At 41.9% G+C, this 23,873-nt stretch overlaps 1 protein-coding gene across 1 annotated transcript in view; it reads left to right on the top strand.

The window, feature by feature from the left end:
• The window catches only part of PREP (prolyl endopeptidase), a 173,762-nt gene that overhangs the window by 25,882 nt on the left and 124,007 nt on the right, over nucleotides 1-23,873 (top strand). Inside the window, exon 7 of the mRNA XM_019537820.1 lies at nucleotides 15,243-15,348. Within this exon, the coding sequence (XP_019393365.1) occupies nucleotides 15,243-15,348 (106 nt within the window). The remainder of the gene's footprint in view (nucleotides 1-15,242; nucleotides 15,349-23,873) is intronic.

The following is a 23,873-nucleotide window of genomic DNA, read 5'->3' as shown; positions in this document are numbered from 1 at the left end:
GAAAAGCTCAGCTGTGTGGGGGGGGGGCGGGGCACCTGCTGGGCTTTCCCAGCCCCAAGGCTGCACTGGGACCATGTACAGAAGTTCACTTAGACTCGTCTAGCAGAACCCAATCTAACTGCATCTCTGAGGTACGGTTAAATTAGGTTGATTAATTTAGACCTCTTCAACCTTCCTGGAACTTCTGTACCTTTCTCACTTAGATTGACACAACTGGGGATCTGAGGATAAGGTCTGCAGGTGGCTGAACTAAGTCAGATCAGGTAGCTGTTTTTAACAAGATCTAACCTCCCCCTGACCTCCCCAAATGTTTGTATGTACTCTGTATCAACTGTCCAGCAAAACAAAGGTTTGAAGTCTCAATTCAGAAAATAACAATGAACTCACTTAAGTGAAAGAATAAGCTTATCACAAATTGTGTAGTTAGTAAAAATGTTACTCGTTAGTTTTAATTACTAAAACTCTTTTAATTGCTATAGTACAGTAATTTTAGGTTGGTGGATCCGATCCCCTCCCTCAACTGCTACTCATTGTGTAAAATAGGGAAATAAGACTAGAATCTCTTTTTGATACGAGGTCTTTGGTATGGCCCCATACAAATCTTATTTGGCAAAATTTGAAAGTATGCTTGAAAATAGAAGGAACAAAATTTCACTGAAAAAAGAAAGTACCTTTAAAAACAGATGCTGTAAGCATATGAAATATTTACTGGTGTCCTTGTCCTTCCTAATGTTCTGATTTTCTCTTAATGCACTATCATCCCCTGCAATGTAACCCTGAATACCTAATTAAGAGTTGCATATTTTATTATATAGAACTGTCTATTTTATTCAGAGTTTTATATACAGAGTATTAGTGAAGTAACAAAAGTAAGTTTTTATTGCATTTGGCTTGACATGATCAATAAAGTGAAAAGAGCTGGTTCCTTTTTCATTTTATACCATCAAACTGCGCCAAACCTCTGACAACTGTTGAGTTGCAGAAGTATAAGACTCCACTTCCTTGTTCATTATTCCACGGTACAGCTAGCACAACTCATGCAGTGTGATTTGAACATAATCTGCCAAGACTGAAAATGTCCTTTGTAAATAAATATGAATATGCTTCCAGCTCCCCACAGATATTTATTGTTTGAGAGAAATTCAGTTAATTTTCATTCTGACTTTATTGAGGGTAGAAGGAGAATCATTCATCTAACTTCCCAGTAGAGGGCAGTGTGTAACAAATTTCTAAACATGCTTTGTCACAAAGCATCTTATGAAAAGCGGAAAAACTCACTTGTCATATTACAAGTGTTTGTGTAGCTCAATTTTTTTTAGGTTCAGTACACCCCTGGATACGCCCTTTGGAAAATGCCATCTAAGTTTGCACTCTTCTTTTTGACTACAGAGAGATAATAGAGCAATTTTCTGTGGCAAATAAGTCTGAGAGACTAAAACTCTGGATTTCTATTTCAAATATCTGGGTTTATCTTGTGAATCATATTTGTAAACCTATCAGTACTAACATTGTGTGGCACCCTGTTTCACCCTTAAAAGGATTTGAAGGCACTCCGAGGTGCTGTGGCACCCTGCCTGAGAATCAATGGTATAGCATGTTCTTGTTTTCTTTACAAACTGGTACAGTATATATCTCTAATGCAGCTAGTGTTTTATTTTCAAAATAAAATAATAAGGTAAAAGTCTTTCCTAGTTGATAGCCTTAAAGAACCACCATTCTATTATTAAAAAAGTTAACAGAATAAAAACAACATAAAACCAAAACATAACCCTTCCTATCCAAATTTGCCAGTATTGAAGCAAAAAACATGTTTATAATAGGGTTCAGTATTTGACTGGTTAAATAAAGTTTTGTCAATTGACCGGTCAAATATGGGTCAAAAATTGTAAAAAATTGACAAGTTTAGATAACACACAGAAAAAGTACATTTTTTCCATTAAGAAATGGATTGAAAGCAATAAAAGTCATATTTCTGTCAAGAAAACTACAAAGAAGTAAAATTTTCAAACTTGTTTTTTGTAAAATTGCTATAAACTTTGGTCAAAAATATGCTGTCAATTGACTGGTAATTAGCAATATTTGACCAGTCAGTTGACTGGCTTGCAGCCCTAATTTATGGTATGCTCTCTTAATGCATTATATTTGGGCTCTGAACTGCAAAGTGGAATATGGTTTAATGTTAGAGCTGTCAAATTAGGCCTTATCCACACTAAAGTTTTTTTCTGTAAAAGTACCCTTTGCCTTTTGTTATTACAACTGGTGAATTTGAATTTTTTTATAGGAGTAGGTAAAGAAACTCTTTTTTTACTACAGTTATTCTGATTAGGCTCTGCTTACAATTCTGGGGGCATTTCTTGCTGTTAAAATCCCAGACTATCTTAACTGCTGCAAATAGATATAGAATAGAAGTAATCATTTGTCTGGCCAGGTACCAGACTTCAGCATTTAAGCACCTTGCAATGCATCAAAAGCAGAGGAAGCTAGTGCCAACATGTGAGTACAGAGATACACTTGTTAATACCCTGCAATCTTGGGAGGCTGCAAGTTGTACTCTGCACTAGCTTTTTTTTTTAAAAAAAAAAATGTGTTTTTCTATCCTTTTCCAGACTCTCTTTCTAAACCTCTTGGGGCATAACTCAAAAAGTACATATATGTGCAGATACTTAAACTGAAGTGAGATTACTCTTGGACTTAAAGTTAAATCTGTGCTTGAGTGTTTGCAAGGTTGGGACCTTGGTTTGTTACTGCCTGGGATACAAGCTGTATCTAGCTCTTGTATTTGCCTACAGTGGGGAAGAGGAAGAGGTGAGAGCTCATCCTGATGTGTTCCTTTTTGAGTTTTGCCATAACAACAGAGGCCATAAGCAGGCTGTCAGAAAAGTTAGTGGTCTGGTCCAATGACTGTTGTCAACTGCCACCTTAAAGATTAGTTACAGAGTGTATTAAATGTAAAACTGGACCACAAATCTAAAAGTACAGTAGCTGTTTGGTAAAATATTCATCCCACAGGGAGATGGTTATTAGGGGGTAACTACTATATGTAATTGTTGATTAATTAGCTGAAAAATGTATTAAAGAAGCCTTCACTGCAGGAATGTATCAGCACCACTGTAAAGTGTCACTCGGAGCGTTCTTAAATTGTTCCATAGCATACTATGTTATGCTAATACTGCTAATGCCATTTTAACAGACACAACAGCTTTACATTGAACTGTCAGCAGATATAATGGGTTATCTCTGAGCTATCTTTTGCTAGTCATGCTGGAATATAGCTTACTTTTTGCTGTTGACATCACCATGGCTTTTGTGCTTCTAGGAATTAAATACTGTGCAGGTGGCTACTGGCTACTACTACTCCAGAAGTGCTAACTGTCTCTCACTTGCTTTATGGGAACACTGAGTCCAGTTCCTAACTAAGCCACTTAGCTCCACTTGACTGCCTGGGTACATTTGTTCTATTCCATTAGCATTGTATTATGTGATAATGACCATTCTCCTGCTTGGTATGCAAAGGACAGAGAGGTTTGAGGAAGAGCAGCAGGCTGTAAAATAATCAGGTATGTGTAATGATTTCAGCTTGTGAATTACAACAGCATTAACAGTGTTTGGAGTCAGAAAGTCAATTTGTGTACCCTCAGACAGATGTCTTCTGTAGTCACTGAAGTTTACTGCATTAAAATATTTTCTTCATAGCTTGTTAAGCAAAATAAATCAGGAGCTGATTACTGCAGTATAATAGGTTAAGAAGAGAGAGGCTAGTTTCTTTGTATAGAAGTAGAATACATTTCATATAGTATTAAAGGCTTCTCTCTGAACCTGAAAGTAAGATTGCATCCCAGTATCTAAGGTTGCACTAGTGACAACCCAGTTATTTTTAAGAGCACTGTCGTTAGTGTTAATGAAATCTTGAGCACTGTCAAAGTCTTCTAGTAAACATTAAAATACTGCCGTGATTGGGATCTGAGGAGTTGTGTGTCCTATCCCAAAAATCACAAGTGCTGCCATACCACCTGTGTTTGGGACGAAGCATACAATTCTGCAGAACTAAGTTGCACCACAGCAAGGCTGGGGACAGCCTGATCCTGCTGATCATGTTGGGGGCAGCTCTATCCCCTAAGCCCAGGACTGCCTTGTTGCCTAATCCTGAAGCTCAGCATGAGGATTGGACTAGGAGTAGGGCTGTCTGGGGCTGCTGTTGACTATTAGCTGATTGCACTGGCCCCAGACAGCCCTGGGTCCAGTTTGAGAACATGTGCTTTTGTCTATTCAAAACAACATGTTTTAGACATGTAATGGTTGCTCTAAAATTAAGGAAGCTAATCACTTTGAATTGCTGTGTGCCTGCATGGCAGTGTTGGCAAAAGTGTGGATCCTTTTACACACTCAGTCTTGTGATTAGACTTCAGCAAAGTGGAAAGGAATCCTACAGCCTGGCTTTTCACCAAGAATATCCTGCTGTCTGTTCTCAGGCATTCCGCAGTGGAGGCATAAGATCTTGGCCAGTTGGTAACCCCCTTCATGAGTTTTAGGATGAGGGACAGTTGAGGAAGTACAGTGGAAGATTCCTGTGCAATACAGAACTCTGTAAATAACCACAGATGTCTTGGAAGCCATGCAGAAATGAATGGAAAGCCAATGGAGCACTCAACATACTTCTGTGTGCTCGTATTGACTTGTTTTGGCTAGCAATCGGGGGGAAAAAACCCATTCCTTTCTGCTAGGTATCTGAAACATCTTTATAGTCTACTACAGACATTTACCCATGTAACTTTTCATCCCACTATGTGCCAGAGATCCGACGAGCTGACATGCACTGTGCTGTATTGTGTGCAGTTTTATGAGCACGTCAATGTGAAGAAAATGGCGGCAGCGCACTTTTGAACTGAAACACCTTCAATGTGTTTCAGTTCAAAAGTGCACCACTGTCATTTTTCAGTAATGACGTGCATTTAGCTGCTTATACAGCTGTATGTGCTGCAGTGCTGGGTGCTTTTAAAAGCATCTGTGCAGTGCAAGCATGTGTACAAATGCAGTAGTTTCAAGTAGAGCCACTACAATAGTATCAGGTATAGGTGACACAAGCCTGAATAACTGTGGTAACAGCAGGAGGGGGGCAAGATTGCATTGGATATCTCGCATCAGGGAAGGGATCCTATAATGTTACCGAACCATGGGAACTGAAAAGAGGAGCTGACATGCTAACCTCAGTGATGTTAACAGCTAAAAACTCTTTAATTCCTCAAGACTTTACTATTTGCATGCCAGCATCACATCCTAGATAAAATGTTGCTTCTATCCAACTTCCCTTTGACAAAATCTTCTTCACAGGTGTTACTAGATTTATGTAGTTCCTGGTTGTCGGTTAGCAAATATGGTTGTTATTAAAGGGGGTGTTTTCAAAAGCATTTTGAGGGTTTAGGATCTCAAATCCCAAAGAAAGACCACAGTATTTATGCTTCTTTTTAATTTTGAATAGGATTCATGATTTTAAAATCCTGTTAAATGTGTTTGAAATGATCTTTCCCTTCATTCTCACAAGTGCATCCATTACTGGTTTGAACTTCAGTAACAGTTTTACTGTAAGGTTTGCATTGAATGGCAGCCTTGATGTAGCAGCTTCTATGAATTAAGTTTTTTAGTTTCCATTTTGATGTACATGGGAGGTTTGGAAAATGTATCTTCAATTTACTATCTTGTATATCTCGTCCTCCCTCCCCTTAAACTGCAGGCATTCTTTCAGCCTGTATCCATGCTGAAAAGCAAGTCATACAGTGCAACATCTTTATCAGTGATTTGGATGTGGGGGTGAAAAGCTCACTGGCTAAGTTTGCAGATGACACCGAGTTGTGGGGGAGCGTGGCCATGCCAGAAGATAAGTCACAGATGCAGGCGGACCTGGGCAGGCTGAAGAGTTGGGTGGAACAGAACCAGATGACGCTGAACACTTTGAAGTGTAAGGTGCTCCATCTGGGGGCAAACAATCCCCAACATACCTACAGGCTTGGTGGTGGCAATTTGACTTGCACTATGGCCAAAGGGGACTTTGGCGTAGAGATCAACCATCACATGAACATGAGCCAGCAGTGCGATGCTGTGGCCAGCAGGGCAAACAACATACTGGCATGCATTAGCCATTGCATCTTATGCAAAACTAAGGCAGTGATACTCCCACTGTACTCCACACTGGTGAGACCACAGCTGGAGTACTGCATCCAATTCTGGGCACTGCACTTCAACAAGGATGTGGAAAAACTTGAGTGTCCAGCGAAGAGCCACCCATATGATCAGGGACTTGCAAGACAAGCCATACTAGGAGAGGCTGAGGGACTGAGGCCTCTTCAGCCTACAGAAGAGAAGGCCGAGACAGGACTTGGTAGTGGCTTACTGCTATATCAGGGAAGTACATCAAGAAATTGGTGAACACTTATTCACCAGGGCATCCCTGGGGAAGACCAGGAGTAATGGATACAAACTCCTGGAAGGCTGCTTCAGGCTCAGTTCCAAGAAAAACTCCTTTACAGTCAGGGTGTCCAGACTGGGAATAAACTCCCTCCAGTGGTGATGCAGTCATCTACTCTGGAAATCTTCAAAAGAGGACTGAATAGTTACCTCACTGGGGTCATTTGACCCTAGCTGTCTTTTCCTGCCTAGTGCAGGGGGACTGGACCCAATGATCTACAAGGTCCCCTCCAGCCCCTAACAATCTAATCTGTGAATCTGAGTCCAAGTCATTGGGGGTGCAGGGGAGAATTAAAATGGTGTGGCTGAGAAGTAAGTGTTGGCAATTGAGTTCTTTAACAACAAATAGCTATCTGAAAGCGATTTAAATGTCAGCAGGCTGCAGGGAGGGATTACTATTTCCTCTTCTTTTTCAGGACCTGACTACAAAACAAGCCAGCAGCACTCTGATTTACAGATCTCCAGTATAATATTTAACATTTTAATAAGTTTCAGTTAACAATGTCTTGTCCTGTTTCTGTCAAATTCCTTTGGGTTTTGGAACTCACTGATATAAGGAAAGTTATAGTAATGAAGGCAAACCTAATTGGCATGCCACCAGCAATATGCTTTGGGAATTCCTGCCTCAAATTAAATGTAAATTGCTATCAACTCGTCACTAGTCCAGCTGGGAATGCTGAAGGGAAAACTCATTAGATGTGCTGAAAGTTGCTGTCATTAGAGGTACTAAATTGCCTTTGCAACACAGTTGTTACAGACAAGTTTGAGGGTGGGTTTTGTTTTTTTTATATATAAAATAAACAAGCTACTGGCAAACACTGACTTGTGGCATCAAAAAACAGTCTGGAATGGACAGTTCTGTCCATGATTGGCAGGTTGGGGAGAGAGGGAAACAGGAAGTGCCCTAATACTGAGTTAAACAAGTATAGCTTAAGTATACAGTAGTTATGACCATTAGTACATTTATTATTCTGTGCAAAGATAGATTATTGGGTAAAGTGCTATATAAAGAAACTTCTTACCTCACTTGTGTCCTGTCTAAACAGGGTCGCTGTTGCACCACTTGGCTCTCCACTGGCTTTTCCTGATGTTGAGCCTGAATCGATCTTCTAGGAGTTTGTGACCGTTACTCCTGGTTTTCCCCTCAGGTGCCCTGATGAACAGTTGCTCACCGAGCCCTTGATGTACTCCCCTAGTGTAGCGCTAAGCTGCTACCTGGTCCCCTCTCAGCCTTCTTTTTCTCAGGCTGAAGAGTTCCAGATCCCTCAGCCTTTCCTTGTATGGCTTGCCATGTAAGACTGATCATACGGGTGGCTTTTCTTTAGACTCTCTTAAGCTTGTCCACATCCTTGTGAAAGTGTGGTTCCCAAAACTGGATGCAGTACTCCAGCTGCGTTCTCATGGGCGCTGAGTAGAGCGGAAGAATCACCTCCTTGGCTTTGCTGGAGATGCATCGATTGATGCATGCCGGAGTATTATTTTTCCTACTGGCTACAGCGTCTCACTGCTGGCTCATATTCATACTGTGGTTTATTATTACCCCCAGGTCCCTTTAATTTGTGATGCTAGTCAGTTTGATGCTGCCAAGCCTATAGGTGTGTTGAGGGGTTGCTTGTTCTTAAGTGGAGCACTTTACATTCCTCAATGTTGAACTTCAATAGGTTCCGATCCACCCAACTTGCTAGCATATCTAGGTCCGCCTGTATCTGTAGCTTATCTTCAAGCGTGACCACGCTTCCCCATAATTTTGTGTCATCCGCAAACTTGGCCAGTGAGCTCTTCACCTCCACATCCAAATCGTTAATAAAGAAGTTGAAAAGTACTGGACCGAGCACCAACCTGTGCAGGATACCGCTGCACACTTCTCGCCAGGATGACACCAATCCGTTCACTACAAGACTCTGGTTCTATCCTGTAGCCAGTTTTTCACCCACCTGACTGTCTTGGAGTTAAGCCCACAATCCTCCAATTTTCTCATGAGGATATTATGGGATACTAGATCAAAGGCCTTTTGGAAGTCAAGGTATACAATGTCAACCTGCTGTCTTGTATCCAGGTGGCAAGTTACCTGGTCATAGAAGGAGATGAGGTTGGTAAGGCAAGACCTGCCCGCAATGAAGCCATGCTGGCTCTCATTCAGAATCTTACCTTCTGCAAGCTTATTGCAGATAGACTCCTTGATGAACTTTTCTAGGATTTTCCCTAGGATGGAAGTTAGGCTGATTGGCCTATAGTCCTCCCTCCTGGCCTTCTTGTGGATCAGCACAACACTGGCCCTCTTCCAGTCCTCAGGGACTTCTTCAGAGTACCACAGGTTGTGGAATAATTTCACCAGGGATTCCGCAGTGACTTTGGCCAGCTCCTTCAGCACTCTCAGATGAAGATCATTTGGTCCCACTGACTTGTATACGTCTAATTTTTTTAATTGGTCATATACCAGTTCTACGGCAATAGTTGGAATACGATTTATTCTTACTGTGCTCATCCTCTACTCTCCCTGGTGTGATTTTTTTTTTTCCCCCTTGGTCTGGTGAAAGACTGAGGTAAAGTAGTCATCTTTAGTCTTCCTCTTCTCCTTCTCTCTGGTAGTGCCATTCTGGTAACTTCTTTTCCTGCGTATTCTTCTGGACTCCTTTGAACATGCCCATACCATGCCAGTATTCTCTTGTACTTTTTTAGATGCCTCCACTACCTTCACTGATCCTGCAGTATAAAGAAACTAAATATGTTCTAAAATATGAAAATGAATTGGAACAGCATATAACAATAACTAGTTACTTTGAACTAAGTCTTGAGTTTCATGTTTTTTCTGTGCAGCTATCCTTAATTTTGATTTCCGTGTCTGTATAGAGCATGACTTAACTGTTTCAAAGCTTTTCACAACCTATTTCCATCATATCTGTCCTCTCTCAGTCAGTACTGAGAAAATGATTCCTGCCTCAGACTAGGCTGCCAGCTTTCATTGCCTACTTGTTAAATTTTCAGGCAAGCACTTTTGCATTTGCCATTATCCTGCTGGTTATGCTTGGGAAGAGTGTGTCTAGATCAATGATTTTGGATTACTTTAAAAACAACTCGTTAATTAGGAAAGATAAAACTTAGAGTTGTTACTTCTTTCACTCTCTATGTAGACAAACATTTACAAAAGCTTTAGTCATTTGGCTAAATTGACATTTTCCTTCCTCCTAGGACCCTTGGGCAGCCTCCCTTTAAATAAATCAACCTATTAAATCAAGGCAAGGCAGGAAAAAGTGAAGGGAGGATATTCTGGAGCCAGAGCAGAGCAGGAGCTATGTGGCCACCAGAAGGCATCACAGCTGCTCCTGGGGCTAAACCTGCTACAGGCATATACCAAAACAAGACTCCCTCATTAATCAACCAGGCAGCCTACAGCTATGATCCTCATGCAACACAATGTTAGCATTGTTAGGCATGCAAAGATGATTCACAGTATAAGCTTAGAAATTTCAAATAGAAAAAAGAGTGAAAACTAGGGTCTAGCATTTTCCAAGGGGTGCCTTGAGACCATTTAGGTGTGCCTAGAATCTAAAATGGTTAAACATCACTGCTCTATAGGCTTCAACTAGCTGCTTTGCTACGGTGGTGTCTGCTGCCTGTAGCAGCACAGCTTGCTCTAAAACATTCTCCTACAGCCTTATGGCTCCTGTTTCTGTACTTTTGTTGCTGCTGGCTAATCTGAAGTTTTTTCTTTCTGGGTTACAAAAGTCTGAGCCTTAAAGGGGCCCCTGCTCCATTCTCTTGCTCCTCATCCTTCTGGAGGTAACAAGATTAGGTGTTCCTGTTACAGCTGGAAGTTGAATCTTTGCATGTAGTACCCAAAAGATAAAACCTGGAAACTGCAGTTGCTCTAGTAAAGGCTTAAGCTAGGGGTCTGGAGGTCAAGGGGGTTTAAATCCTGTCACTGATGTATGTGGAAGATGAGGCTGTTGTATGTAACTTAGAGTGGAATGTCTCTGATAAAGGTTTTGTACTGAAAAGCCATGCTCTATAGGTTATTAACAAAAACACCTTTTAACTACTGTAAAGGTGAATGGAGAGCTGCCACTTGAAAGTGTGCATCAGCTATTACAATGTAACTCTTACATCTGTACTCTTCTAGCCGTGCTAAATTTCTGTAACTTCAACCCTAATTGAAACAGGATTAAAGTTATAATAGTACTTCTACACTTTCATGTCTTTTCCTGTAGCATTATGTTACAGTTGGGTTAGTTTACATTGGTATAATTATATATTGATGCAATGGTCACATTTGCTTATATCCTAAATTAGTTTGACATACATTTTGCTTGTATAACCCCTAGTCAGAAATTCATTTCTGTACTTAATCCACAGAAAATGTAAGAAATGTAAGGCTTGGCCTGATCGTAGAATGATAGACTTATAGAAAATTAGGGTTGGAAGGGACCTCAGGAGGTCATCTAGTCCAAGCCTCTACTCAAAGTGAGACCAGCCCCAACTATCATCCCAGCCAAGACTTTGTCTAGCCAGGGTTTAAAAACCTCCAAGAATGGAGAGTCCACAACTTCTCTGAGTAAACCTGTCTTAGTGCTTTACTACCCTCCTCATGAGAGAGTTCTTCCTAACCTCTAACCTAAACATCCCTTGCTGCAACTTGAGACCATTGCTACTTGTTCTGTCATCTGCCATCGCTGAGAACAGTCTAGCTCCATCCTCTTTGGAACCACCCTTCAGGTAGTTGAAGGTTGTTGTTAAATCCCCTCTCAGTCTTCTCTTGTCTGGACTAAGTAAACCCAGTTCCTTCAGCCTCTTCTCAGAAGTCATATACCACAGCTGTATAACCATTTTTGTTGCTCTCCACTGAACTCTCTCCAACTTGCTGCATCCTTTCTGTAGTGGGAATACAGTACTCCAGGTGTGGTCTCACCGGTGCCAAATAAGGGGGAATAATCACTTCCCTCAATCCACTGACAATGCTCCTACTAATGCAGCCCAGTATGCCATTAGCGTTCTTGGCAACAAGGGCACACAGTTGGCTCATTTTCAGCTTGTCAGCTGTAACCCGCAGTTCCTTTTTTGCAGAGCTGCTGCTTAGCCAGTCAGTACCTAGCTTGTACCAGTGCATGAGGCCTGTTCTGTCCTAAGTGCAGGACTTTGAACTTGTCCTTATTGAACCTCATGAGATTTCTTTTGGTCCAATCCTCCAATTTATTTAGGTCTCTCTGAATCTTAGCCTCTAGTGTATCAGCTTCTCCCCCAGTTTGGTGTCAGCTGCAGACTTGCTGAGGGTGCACTCTATGGTATCTTCCAGGTTGTTGATGAAGATATTAAACAAGACCAGCCCCAGGACTGATTCCTGCAACACTCCACTTGATATCAGCTTTCATTCAGCATCTTGGAGAATTCTTGCACTTGTATTTAGTAGTGTAAATATGGATTTAATAAATTAATTTTTAGGCAACTAAAAAAAATTAAGGACTCTTAATCTGCAAATAGATCTTTGTGTCTGCACTCCCTAACTTCTGTTGGGACCTGTCAATTTCAGTGGGATTTTACAGTAGGTTTAAGTACGTGCTGACATAGAAGGGATAACAGAATTGTGGCCCATGTTGTGGAAGTACTCACATTTATAATATATAATTTTCCAAGATAAGCACAGTCATTGGGTAGATTTAAGGTTAGCCCAGACTAGTACAGACCCTAACCTGCTATGTGGAGTTTCTGAAGTAAGAATTGGTTTGAACAATTCTTGTAGCAGTTGACTGAAATACAAATACAAATGGGTACTTTTTATCCAAGGGCAGACTACCAGAAATGGCTGCTTTTTGTTGACACTTTTGGAGTGTCATCAAATTATGTTCGAGTTCTGTTACAATTTAATTGATTTGCTATGGTTCTTGTTGGGTAATTATGTTCAATAAGGGTCTGTCAAGTCAATTTATTACAGTATCAACTAGCACTGTATATTAAGCATAATGGATTCACGCAAACTTGACTATTATAAAATGACTGTGGAAAGGAGAGATTAAACTGAGTTTCATTTGCTTTTTTATCTTAGACCATTAACTGTTATATCAGTAAGCATTTGTTTTAATATAGTAAATATTTGTGTGGCAGAAGAGTAAATAGATTTTGTTCAAATCAGTTGACATGCATCAGTCATGTAGTCATCTGAGAAATCATGAACTTGTAGGTCATACTGAAGTTACTTGGCAAGTACTGTATCTGAATCCTGGTTGCTGCTTTCCATTGCCTTTTGCCAGAGAAGACGGGCAGGGTTTAGGGCACTTTTACAGATGCTTTCAGGGTGGAAAGGTTGTACTTTAATTAGAGCAGCTTCAAGAGCCACTCTGATTAAAGCACTACCGCATTTCGCTTATCAAGCATCCCCATGCTTCAAAACAGCAATGGGGGGCACTTGAATGAAAGTTCATTCATACATCTCTGCTTGCATTTTGAAGTACGGGGACACTGATCCATGAGATGTGGGAGGATGCTGAAACGTGGTAAATGTAAAATGTGGTAGGACCCTGAGGTTCTTTGATGTACTTTCAAGGGTGCCATGGGGTACCCTTGGAAGTCACACAGTGTTAGCACAGTTAGGTGTGCAAACATGATTCACATGCTAAAGTCAGAAATTTCAAATAGGAATCCATAGTTTTAAAAACATTCTGACCTATGGTGGTCTTTCTGAATTCTTTGAAACAAAATAATTGCTCTATCTTTTTCTGAAGTCTAAAAGCAAATAAAAACGAAGAGCTGGCATTTTCCTAAAAGTGCTTTGAGTCCAAGGAAGTATGTCTTGAGTCCCAAAAGGGTGAGAACCAGTTGTGTGACTATTTTCCCAGTTTCTGATAGTAGGATTATATGATGACTTGTAGATGAAGGGAACATCTAGAAGTTTAGTTGGATATAGTCACAACTCCTTTATTATGACGCTGCAGATAACTCTGTCTCAGACCAGGATTTGCAGCTGTACTATTAATTTTCAGTGTTAGTTTGAATGCGTATAATGTGAAGACTTCACAGTCTGCTAACTATCTGAATAAGTTTGAATACGAAATTAGCCTTCTCACTGACATTCAGCACACATTTCATGTTCTTTGTGACTCCTTTTTCTACAGGTTTTATTACATAATCATTATATAAAAAGGTTTCCAGAATTGTTGAGTCCTCACCAAAAATATTCTAAAGTGCTTGGGAAAATCTTTTTATCCTCATATTTATCTACTACAGACTCCTCCTTCTGTCATCCTCACCCCATTCTGTCTGACTGAAGGCCAGCTCTGAAATCTCTCATTTAGTAATAATGGCCAGTCCTCCTTAAGATGCTGCTTCCCCTTTTTTTTTTCAGGTGCAAAGGCCCAGATCTGATATCTTAAAAATAGTTCTTGAGTTTTAATATTTAGTATACTTAGTACCTAACAGACACCTACAAGTTTGCCTTCTATTTTTATTTATTTTTGTGTTTTCTCCCTAAAGTAAGCTGACCCCTTTTTTAAAATGTATATCTTGCGTAGACAAAGCCTTGGCTGGGATGATATAGCTGGGGTGGTTCTGCTTTGAGCAGGGGATTGGACTAGATGTCCTTCTGCGGTTCCTTCCAAATCTTAATTTTCTGTGATTCTATCATCTGTCACCTTTTGCTAACAAGAGTAAGAGCCTTGCATTCTTTTCTTCCTCAATACAGAAACACCACAGTTCAGAGGGTCTGTATCTGGCACATAGCATCAGCTAATGTCAGGAACCTGTACAGGGGCCACCCAGAGCCCCAAGTTTCTCCCTATTTTCCCATTGTTTGTCCAAAGGAACAGACGAATGTTGCCCTGGAATAATTCCTTATCTCTGCCAATCTCACCTCCAGTGCCCTTATGCTGGACTCCACAGCTGCAGTGAAGGAGTCTCTGTTTGCTCTAGGAAAACTGTACAATGTTAAGTTTAAAGACAGAAAGAAAAAATAATGTTTCTTACCTTTTCAGCTGGCTATACCCTAGCCTTTCTGAGAGTCCTGCCACTGTTTTCAGAGATCAGCCTTCCTGCTGATTCTACCAGCCTTGGCTGCTGGTGCCTCAGACCTTTTGCCAGCTTGGGAAATATTCAAAAGAACACTATTCTCTCATAGTTAAACTCTAAAAACCCTCCAAAGCCAGTCCCTCAATATCAGCATTTTAATTATTCAATTATTCTAATTGCTCATGAGTCACCCACATTCTCCAGAAATTTCTGGCCACCCTGAGGTTCCTGGAATTCCTCTGGCTAGAGGGCTATTTCTCTCAGATGTTTTCTGTAGAGTTGATTTCCCTATTGCATACAGGTCTACAATGCCTTTTGTATGTGCTAAATACCTCACTTGATTTTCTTCCAGTTACATTGTGAAATTACAAATGTACATTTATATCAAATACTATATTACATACCAGTATGAAAATGACAAAACTGAACCCAGCTTCATACTAACTTCAAATAGAAACTAAACACCACAGGAATAAAGACTATCCATGCATGCCACACGATGAACCCGAAAGGCAACTTGGTTTTGGGATGAGTCTGCATCGTCAGTAGAATTTGAATATGTAAGAAAATTTCTATATCTATTCAGATTTCATGAACTGTACAGCCTTTCCCAAGAGAATTTGAAAGCGTCACCTTAATTTAGATTTGTATACGATGATTTTAATTCTTAAGTTTTACAGTAAAATGGCATATCTAATTGACTATTTTTAGTGCCATGTATATTCCTAACTTTTCTACTCAAGACATCTTATGCAAAAGAATGTCTTTTCCTAATCTCTGACTCCTTGCAGGTTTCTGATGATGGCCAGTATGTCTTGCTGTCCATACGAGAAGGATGTGATCCGGTGAATAGGCTGTGGTACTGTGATCTACAGAAGGAATCAAATAGTATAACAGGTAAGGATTTTAAAAATCCCTTCCTTTTATTTTTCTACCTTGTATGACCTCAGATCATATTTTTCCTATAACAAGAAATAATACACAGCCAAGGGCCCCTCTGCACATGCAGGTAAAGGCACAATGGCATCTAATGCACAATCCACCTGCCCGTGCTTCCTTCTGTGCCACACATGCATAGCAGGAGAAGTGATTGTGTATTAAATCCCATCACACTTTATTGCCAGTTCAGGAGGAGCCTGAGATCATGATCCCCCACAGTTGACGCTGCTCACAGCGTGTCCGTATTCCCTGTTGTGCCCCCAGTGTGAGTCCTGCAACCAATGTGTGCTCCAGGGCTCTCAGTGGAGGTAGCCCAGGGAATACTGCCACCACTGTGAGCCTCATCAGGTACTGGACTTGCAGCAAGGGGTGGAGCTTGCATGGTAGACAGTGGGGAGAACACTGCTGCTGCTACAAGCCCCATCAGGTGTGGGGCTTGCAGCAGTGGCTGCATTCCCCCTGCTGTCAGTGCTGTAATCTCTGTGCCTCACAAGGCTTGCAGCAGCAGCAGTGTTTTCCCATCTGCCCATGCTGTGAGCTCCACAACCATGCAGGGAGGGCAGCATTCTTTCAGCTGCAAGCCCCACGGCTGACTGGGATCACAGCACTGTCAGTGCAGATATGCTTCTGCCATTGCAGTCTTGTCACTGTGGGGCTGGCAGCAGGTGGTACATCCTTGTGATTGGGAGCCCCTCAGTTGATGGGGCTCCCAGCCACAGGGGAGTACTTGGCCACACATTCAGTTATTAGTGTGGTGAGAACAAGCTACAAAGTTATTCCACAAAAAAAGAGTAATTACTCTTTTTTTGTGGAATAACTTTGTAGCTTATTGCTTGTTTTATCACACCTTTAATTGGTTGAATGTGTAGCTAGGTCACAAGTTAAGGTGTGTGACCTAACCACAGACCTTTTGCATCTTTAAAAAAATGGGAATATTTTTTATGCCTGAATTTTGTGCCATCTGTAAATTCAAATGATTTTCTTCAGTTTCAAAAAAGTACCCAACCTCGGTATACTTTTCTGTACAGTATGAATAAAATTGCATAAAATGTGTAAGACTTTTTTAGATATACCTGTGCAATCACAAAAGTTTTATTTTATAATATCGATCATCCAAAAAAATAATTTCAGTAGTTGTCACTCCATCAGTATTTCAAATATAGATATCTACCTTATGGTTTTATGAACACTCCTTGTACGTTCTATAGTTGTTGTTGTTTATAGAACTGTTAGTCTTAATCTTGCTTTTTAGCCTCACCAATAAGAGTAAAATATACAGTACTTTCATATTCTGCTTATACCTGTTCTATGTGAGAGTCTGGAGTTATTTGCACATCAGTAGATTTATTGACCTGTGTTTCCTAGAACCTGAGGCTATTGAAAATCTCTTCCCTAATAAGGTCTGAGCAGACAGCATAACATAGGGGTGTGCAAAATACAGCCCGCAGGCCAGATGTGGCCTGCGAGGCCATTCTGTCTGACCCATGGGGCCCTTAAAAAAAATTTCAAAAATCAAAATTTATCTGTCCTTGGTTCCTGTCAAAAATGACAGGAACCAGGGGCAGTAGGACCCACGGGAATTGTTAGCAGGATCCTGCAACAACAGGGCCTACCTGGCTCCTCCTCCCCAGCCGGAAGCCCCAGTAGGGGCTTCTGACCTGGGACCACATGGCTGTCCTGGCACTGGAAGCTAAGGTAAGGGGGGGGGAGGGGGGAGAGGCAAGGAAGGAGCTGGTGTGGAGCACAGGGAAAGCGGTCCCTTTCCCGCCCTGTGGCTGGTGCTTCCTGCTGCAGCCACTCGCAACCTGCGTGGGGCTGTCCTGAGTAGGCACAGGCAGCCCCGGCTGCAGCGTGAGGCGCCGGCCACAAGGCAGGTGAGGGGCCACTTTTCCCCTGAACTCAGCACCAGCTTGTAACCCACACCGCACCGGCTCCAGGCTCACCCGTTGGGGCTGCGCTGCAGTGGCAGCAGCTGTGGCCTCCCTTCCTGCTTGCCACGCTGGGCAGTGTTTGCTGCTGCTGCCTGCTTGGAGCTTGTGCCATGGTAGGCTGTGCTGAGGCTGCCACTGCCACCCCTGTGTGGCCCAGCACGCAAGGTCCAGGCAAGCAGCAGCATCAAACACTGCCCAGAGCAACAAGTGGGAAGGCTGCAGCCCCTATGGGTGAGCTTGGAGCCAGCGCAGGGCCCAGGCTGGCAGCAGGGGTGGGTTAAAAGCTGGTGCTGAGCAAGCAAGGAGGAAAAAACGACCCCTCTCCCGCCCCGTGGCTGGCACCCCACACTGTGGCTGCTCACAGCCCTTGTGGGGCTGCCTGTGCCTGCTCAGTACAGCCCCATGTGGGCTATGAGCAGCTGCAGCAGAGAGTATGGGCCATGGGGCAGGGGAGGACCTACTTTTCCCCACACTTCTCACCAGCTCCTTCCCTGCTGTCTCCTGCCTGTACCACGAGGCTGGGGGGCACTGGGAGTGAGCAGGCACGGGAGCATAGGGCCAGCACCAGCAGGGCCTAAAGCAGGGCGGCAGGGGTACAGGGTCCTGGCCGGCAAGGGCTCTATGGGACCAGCCCCGTTCCCCCCTCTCCCTGCTGGTGCAGTCCAGCCCAGCTCCACAGACCCCTGCCAGCCTATGCCCTGCTCTGGGCCCTACCGGTGCTGGCCCTGGGACATTGGTCCCAAGACGGTGACCAGGGCATCTGTCAAGGGGCAGGGTTACCCATGCGGCCCTCGACAGCTTGCCAAAACTGGGTAAGTGGCCCTCCACCCAAAATAATTGCCTGCCCTGGCATAACAGGTATATGTGTGTACTCTTGGGTTCTTTCTGGGTTGAATTACAAATTTACAGATGGCCTCAATAAAATGCCCCATAAAATCTTAAAGCGTAAAGAAAATCCTGTTCTTATCTGTAAATAAGTATTGTTGGTTTAGCATAGCGATAAGTACCTTTCAGAAATATTGTGGAATATAAGGTGTGCTTTGGTTTCTTGCTTTTGGTGTCACTTTCCTTCATAGTTCTTGAGAATCCTTTAATTAGCTGGTTAATAACACTTAATAGTTGACATTTTCAGTATGGCTATAGCATGCACAGTTTTGAATACTTTATGTGCCGGTGTTAACTTCACAATAAATAGATGAGTTATTTCTTAAAAGCTCTTTTGAAAGACAAATCCTTCTCTAACATGAGCATGTCACTCTTTCTCCAGGCAGTACTTACTAATTCCTGCCTGTGTGCCCTCATAATCTTACCATGGAAAGTTCAGTAATTGTTTAATGAGCTTTTTTTACTTGTGATAACTGTAGCATAATAGGCCCAATGAAAATTGCCAGTGAAGCTACTCAGAAAGCTTCTTTGTAAATGTAAAGACAACGTAAAAGACTGAAAATGAAGTGTCGAGCACAATGGGAATGGACTACAGAGGTATTTTGCTGAACAGCATGCTGCATTGTCTGTAATTTGAACTGCAGATGCTGGGGGCCAGGGGATGCTAAAACTACACTTTTTTTTTTTCTTTCTTGTGAGCATAGAGTTCAGCTTTGCAGATAATAGTGCTGTGGGGTCTCGGAAGACCACTTGGGGGCTAATGAAAGTTTTATTGTGTACTGCACAGCAGGAAGTAAAATGTCTGTATCCTTCAGTTTAATCTTTCATAGCCTTTTTCTTGAAGTCAGGTTGAATGTGGGTATATTTTATTTTACATAATATAAAATGTACTTAAGTGAGGAGGATTGTGCAGTGTCGATGATAGACAATCTTGCTTCAGTTAACTAAATTACAGGACATAAGAATTTTAAAAGCTCCTAACTGAGAACTTCCAGAATTATAGTAGTTACCAACATATACTTTTGTTGCTGGTGTTGTAGTAATTGTAAATGTCCAGTATGTTTTGGTCATAGAAGACATTGGTGAAGTTGAGCAAAGTAATGTTATTCTGATTTCCATCTTCAAGTTAACTTTGGGAAGCAGCATTATTTGAAAACGTTGTTTTCATTTGGTGTCTTGCTGGGATCTTGCTATGCCTTTCTGATTGCTGTTTTTTCTGTGTTTAGCTTTCTGTACATAAAGGAAAGATGACTTGGGGAATCTGTCTGTACAACCTAGAAATTGTCAGTTTCTGACAATTACTTAAGGTTCTGAACTCTCTACAAGTATAGTCACCAGATTGCCAGTTCCATAATCAATGTGCATCCTATCTTTACCTAGTTGTAGCAGGGCACTGAGGTGCCTGCTACTTGGAGAGCCAGGATAACTCTGCAAGTGCTGGTTGCTGGGGCAACTAGAGGAAGCTAGTGACCCACACCTGCTAGCTGTCAGCTGACCAGAAGGGGCAGGGCCTGGCTCCCATTTAAACCCCAGGGCAGAGGCCAGGCAGGCAGTTCCCTGCTGGTAGCCAAGGGGGAAGGAACTCTGTTGGTGCGAGTAATGAGAAAAGGCCAACTGCAGGTTCGGCCTGAGATTGGGGACAGATGGAGCAACTCTGGTGTAGTGAGGAGAAGGTTGGAGCCAGATAGGTTAGATTTATGTTATAGTCCAGGGGCTTGTGTTTTGTTTGCTATTTTAACCACAGGTTTGGGTGAGGCTATTAGGGGCTGGAGGAAGCCTCATACGGGACCCACGATAGCATGGCAATCCCAGCCCCGAAGAGGGGTAGTGAGAAGCCCCATAAAGGGGGCAGCAAGACAGGGCTGTGGAGAGCCCGAAAGCTCCAGAGAGAGAGGGCAGTGGGAAGTTGCTGCTTGTTTTTAGCTTAGTCTCCCTCCTGGCCCTTCCTGCACGCTCTGTTCGTGCGGCTCAGGAGCACAGCTCCCTACCGGCTCACGTAAGAGGGATCCGGGGGGCTTCCCCTCCGGATCTGGCTCAGCAGTGTCTGGTCCCTCTGCCCACTTACCTTAGGGGGATCAGCTGCTGCTGCCCCCGCTGCTGGCTCCGCTGAGTCCGCCTCCACCTTGTGTCTGGTCAGGGGGCACACGTGCTTGCGGGACACACGTGTGCCTGGATCCCTCCTCTCCCTGCTGCTTCTGGCTCCTGAGAAAACTGAGCACCAATTTTTTTTATGAAGTGTTTTTAGGTTTATGTTAAGCAGTTAAACAGCCTTAAAATATGACCCAAACCACCGAAATTTAATGACAAATCTTTTAATCAAAATGACTGCGTTTAATTGCCAACTTGTATATAGTGTGAAGTTCTGTCTCAGTGTGTCTAGGCTGAGATTTTCAACAAGTGTCTAGACAGCATAATGGAAATATAAGTCTTAATAAAACCCAGTTTCAATATTACTATAGAGCTTATTCCTATGCTTATTAATGAATATAGTGTCTGCTACTTGTAATTTTAAGCTATAAGTTTAGAATTTACTTACACTTGCTTACTACTAAGTGTTAGATGGATTTTGCTTGTCCTGTATTTAGTAAATCACTTAAAAGAATACAAAATGATTAGTTAATTTTGGTTTTCTGCAGCAGTGGCCCATATATAATGAAATATGACATGTTTGTTACAAGTGTGCTACTTCATATTTAAGTGCATTCAGAACTCATAGTTGTGTACAGTGTGGGTTTTATTCCGTGTGCTTTAAATTATTTATTTATTTCAAGGAGACAAGGTTCTTTGGGTGAATCTGATATCTTTTATTAGACCAACTTAAATAGTTGGAAAAAAATGATGCAAGCTTTTGGGTTCAAAAACCCTTTGTCAGGCTGAGGAAGTTTCAGCAGTTGGTGTGTGGTCTTCCTGGATGAAATGAAAAGTAAAGAAGCCAGAGGCTGGGCTGGTATGCATACAAGACAGGTAGTCAGTGAAAATGTAGATTGAGGAGTAAGTGGATGAAAGACAGGCTTGGAGGTGGGTGGGGGGAGAGAGAAGGGGGATGCATAGTGGAGAGATACCTGAGGAGTCAAATGTCAGGCAGGTTATAATGCGTCGTAAATCCCATGTCTATATTTTGTCCATGATTTTTGGTATCCAGGAGGTTGATGAAGTAGAGTTGATAGGCTTATCTCTGAGAAGTGTTTTGAAAGTTTCCTTTGAGGATCACGACTGAGAGATTGGAGAGAGAGTGGTTTTCTTGTGAGAAATGTGCCCCCACAGGTAACTGGGTATTCCTGTCTTTGATAGATTTCCGGTGTGCGTTCATTCGGATGCACAGTTGTTGTTTCGTCTCTCCAACATATTTTCCATTAGGGCATTTGGTGCATTGGATGAGATGTATTACATTTCTGGAGGTGCAGCTGTAAGCTTCGGGAATGCCCATGGCTCTGTTGTGGGGTGTAGGAATTGTGGGGGTAGTGGAGATGTGTCGGCAAGTTTTCCATTTCTTGTCTTGGCATGGTCTGGATCCCATTGGTGTGTTCTGGGCCTGAGGAATTTTGCTTCTGGTGATGAGGTTGGCGAGGTTCGATGCTTGTTTGAAGGCTAGGATGGGTGGCTCTGGGAAGATCTCTTTAAGAATAGGGTCTCTTTCTAGTATGGGTTGCAGTTGTTTGAAGATTTTCTGTATGGTTTCAAGGGAGGGATGATATGTCATAACCAGCAGTGTGCCATTTGTTGGGGGGTTTCTGTACTGCAGGAGTTCTTCATGTGGTATCTGGCTGGCTCTTTCAAACATGCAATCTGTCTCTCTGGAGGAGTGTCCTTGTTGGGTGAAAGCCTTTTTAAGATTGATGAGGTGGCAATTCCAGGTGTTCTCTTCAGTGCAAATTCGGTGGTATCTGAGGGCTTGGCTTTATATCACAGTTTTTTTGGTGTGTTTAGGGTGATTGCTGGTTCTGTGCAGATATGTATGTTGATCTGTGGGTTTCTTGTATAATGTGGTCTGTGTTTTATCATTCTGGATACTGATCATTGTGTCTAAAAAGGAGATGTTGGTGCTGGAGTGTTTTAGAGAAAGTGGGATGGAGGGATGGTGATTGCTGAATTTCTGATGGAACTCAATCAGAGATTGACATCTTCATCATTTGGACTGAAAACCTACATCACTATATCTTAAGTATAGCAAGGGTTTGATGGTGCAGTTCTTGAAGAAGTCTTCTTCCAGGTGTCTCATAAAAAGGTTGGCATACTGTGGGGCCATTTTGGTGCCCATAGCTGTTCCCATCGTCTGGAGTAGGTGTTGGTTATTAAAAGTGAAATTTGTTGTGCCTGAGGATGAAGTGAATAAGGTCAGTAATATATTTGGATCTGTATTCTGAGTTGTAATCTTGTTCCTGTTCATGTAAGGCAGGCTTGGATGCCATCCTGGTGTGGGATGTTGGTATATAGGCTAGTAATGTCCATGGTGGCTAGGAGGGTATTGCTGGGAAGGTGGTCTATGTTTTTATTTATTTCAAAGCCTTTTTTTGGCTCCTTAGTCTCAGGGTACCTCATCTTTATTCCTAGGGAGGGAGAGGAAAGGCAGGCCAGTGTCTCTGCAACATTCGCAGTGGTGACAACTTAACAAGAGATCATTTAGCCTCTCCTATGTTCTTCACTTCCTTAATTGGTCCTGTTTGACCCCTGGGCTATCAATCAGAAAAATATTTACATTTCAGATGGATCTTTAGACTTTATATTCAGAATGAGAGGACCTAAATGCAAGAGAGACCTACATGGACCTTGACAGAAGGATGAGACTCCGTTGTTTCAAATGACATCCATAATTTCAGTTGTTTTCTCTCCTTTTCAGTTTTGTGACCCATTAAATCGAAATTGATATTAAAGGTTAATAGGTGCGATTTTGGCCTGCTGAAAATCAATGACAAATCTCCCATTCACTTCTGGAGAAACAGAGTGCTTATCTGACTCTGTATCCTGCACATTAAAGTAGTTTATAGTAAAGTTCTAAAAATAAATGTTGTTAACTATGTAAATCTGTAATGAACATAACTTTCTGGAAATATCGTTTAAGTTACTAAAACTAAGAATCTGTTTCCCAAAGTTATGTATAGAAAGTATATTCATCAGTTTCTTTATTGGTAACATTATGTACCGTGTAGATAATTTATAATCAACAAACTATACTGTGAACATATTGAAAAGGGAACATTTTAATTCTTCTCTTTGGATTATTTGTTTTATAAATACAGGGTTGTAGGTTGTAGCTGTGTTGGTCTAAGGACATAGGCAGACGAAAAATTTCCAGCTGTTTAGTTGGCCTAATAAAAGATACCAGATTTACCCAAAGAATCTTGTCTGTCTTGTTTTATAAATAGTTTTTCAGATTTAAGAAACTGTAACTACTTTTTTGCTTTATGACAAGGTTTTTTGTCTTTTTAAATTGCAGCTGGATGTGTAGTATTTCAGAGCGCCTTAGGAATTTATTTTTGCACAGTGATTTTTCTATTACTTGTGGGGATACGATAGCAATATAACGAACTGATTCTAATCTATGATTTACTGTCAACAAAATCTATTTCAGATGTCATATAAATTAATTTAAGGGCACTTTTATTGATTTTTATTCCCAGTGTTGTCCTCCCTTTTCTATGACAAGAAGTAATCACACTTTTGAGTGGT

The sequence above is a fragment of the Crocodylus porosus genome, unplaced genomic scaffold (assembly GCF_001723895.1).
Source record: "Crocodylus porosus isolate Cpor-Errol unplaced genomic scaffold, CroPor_comp1, whole genome shotgun sequence".
Lineage (NCBI taxonomy): Eukaryota > Metazoa > Chordata > Crocodylia > Crocodylidae > Crocodylus > Crocodylus porosus.
The sequence above is the reverse complement of the archived record's forward strand: the minus strand, read 5'-3'. Positions and strand labels throughout refer to the sequence as shown.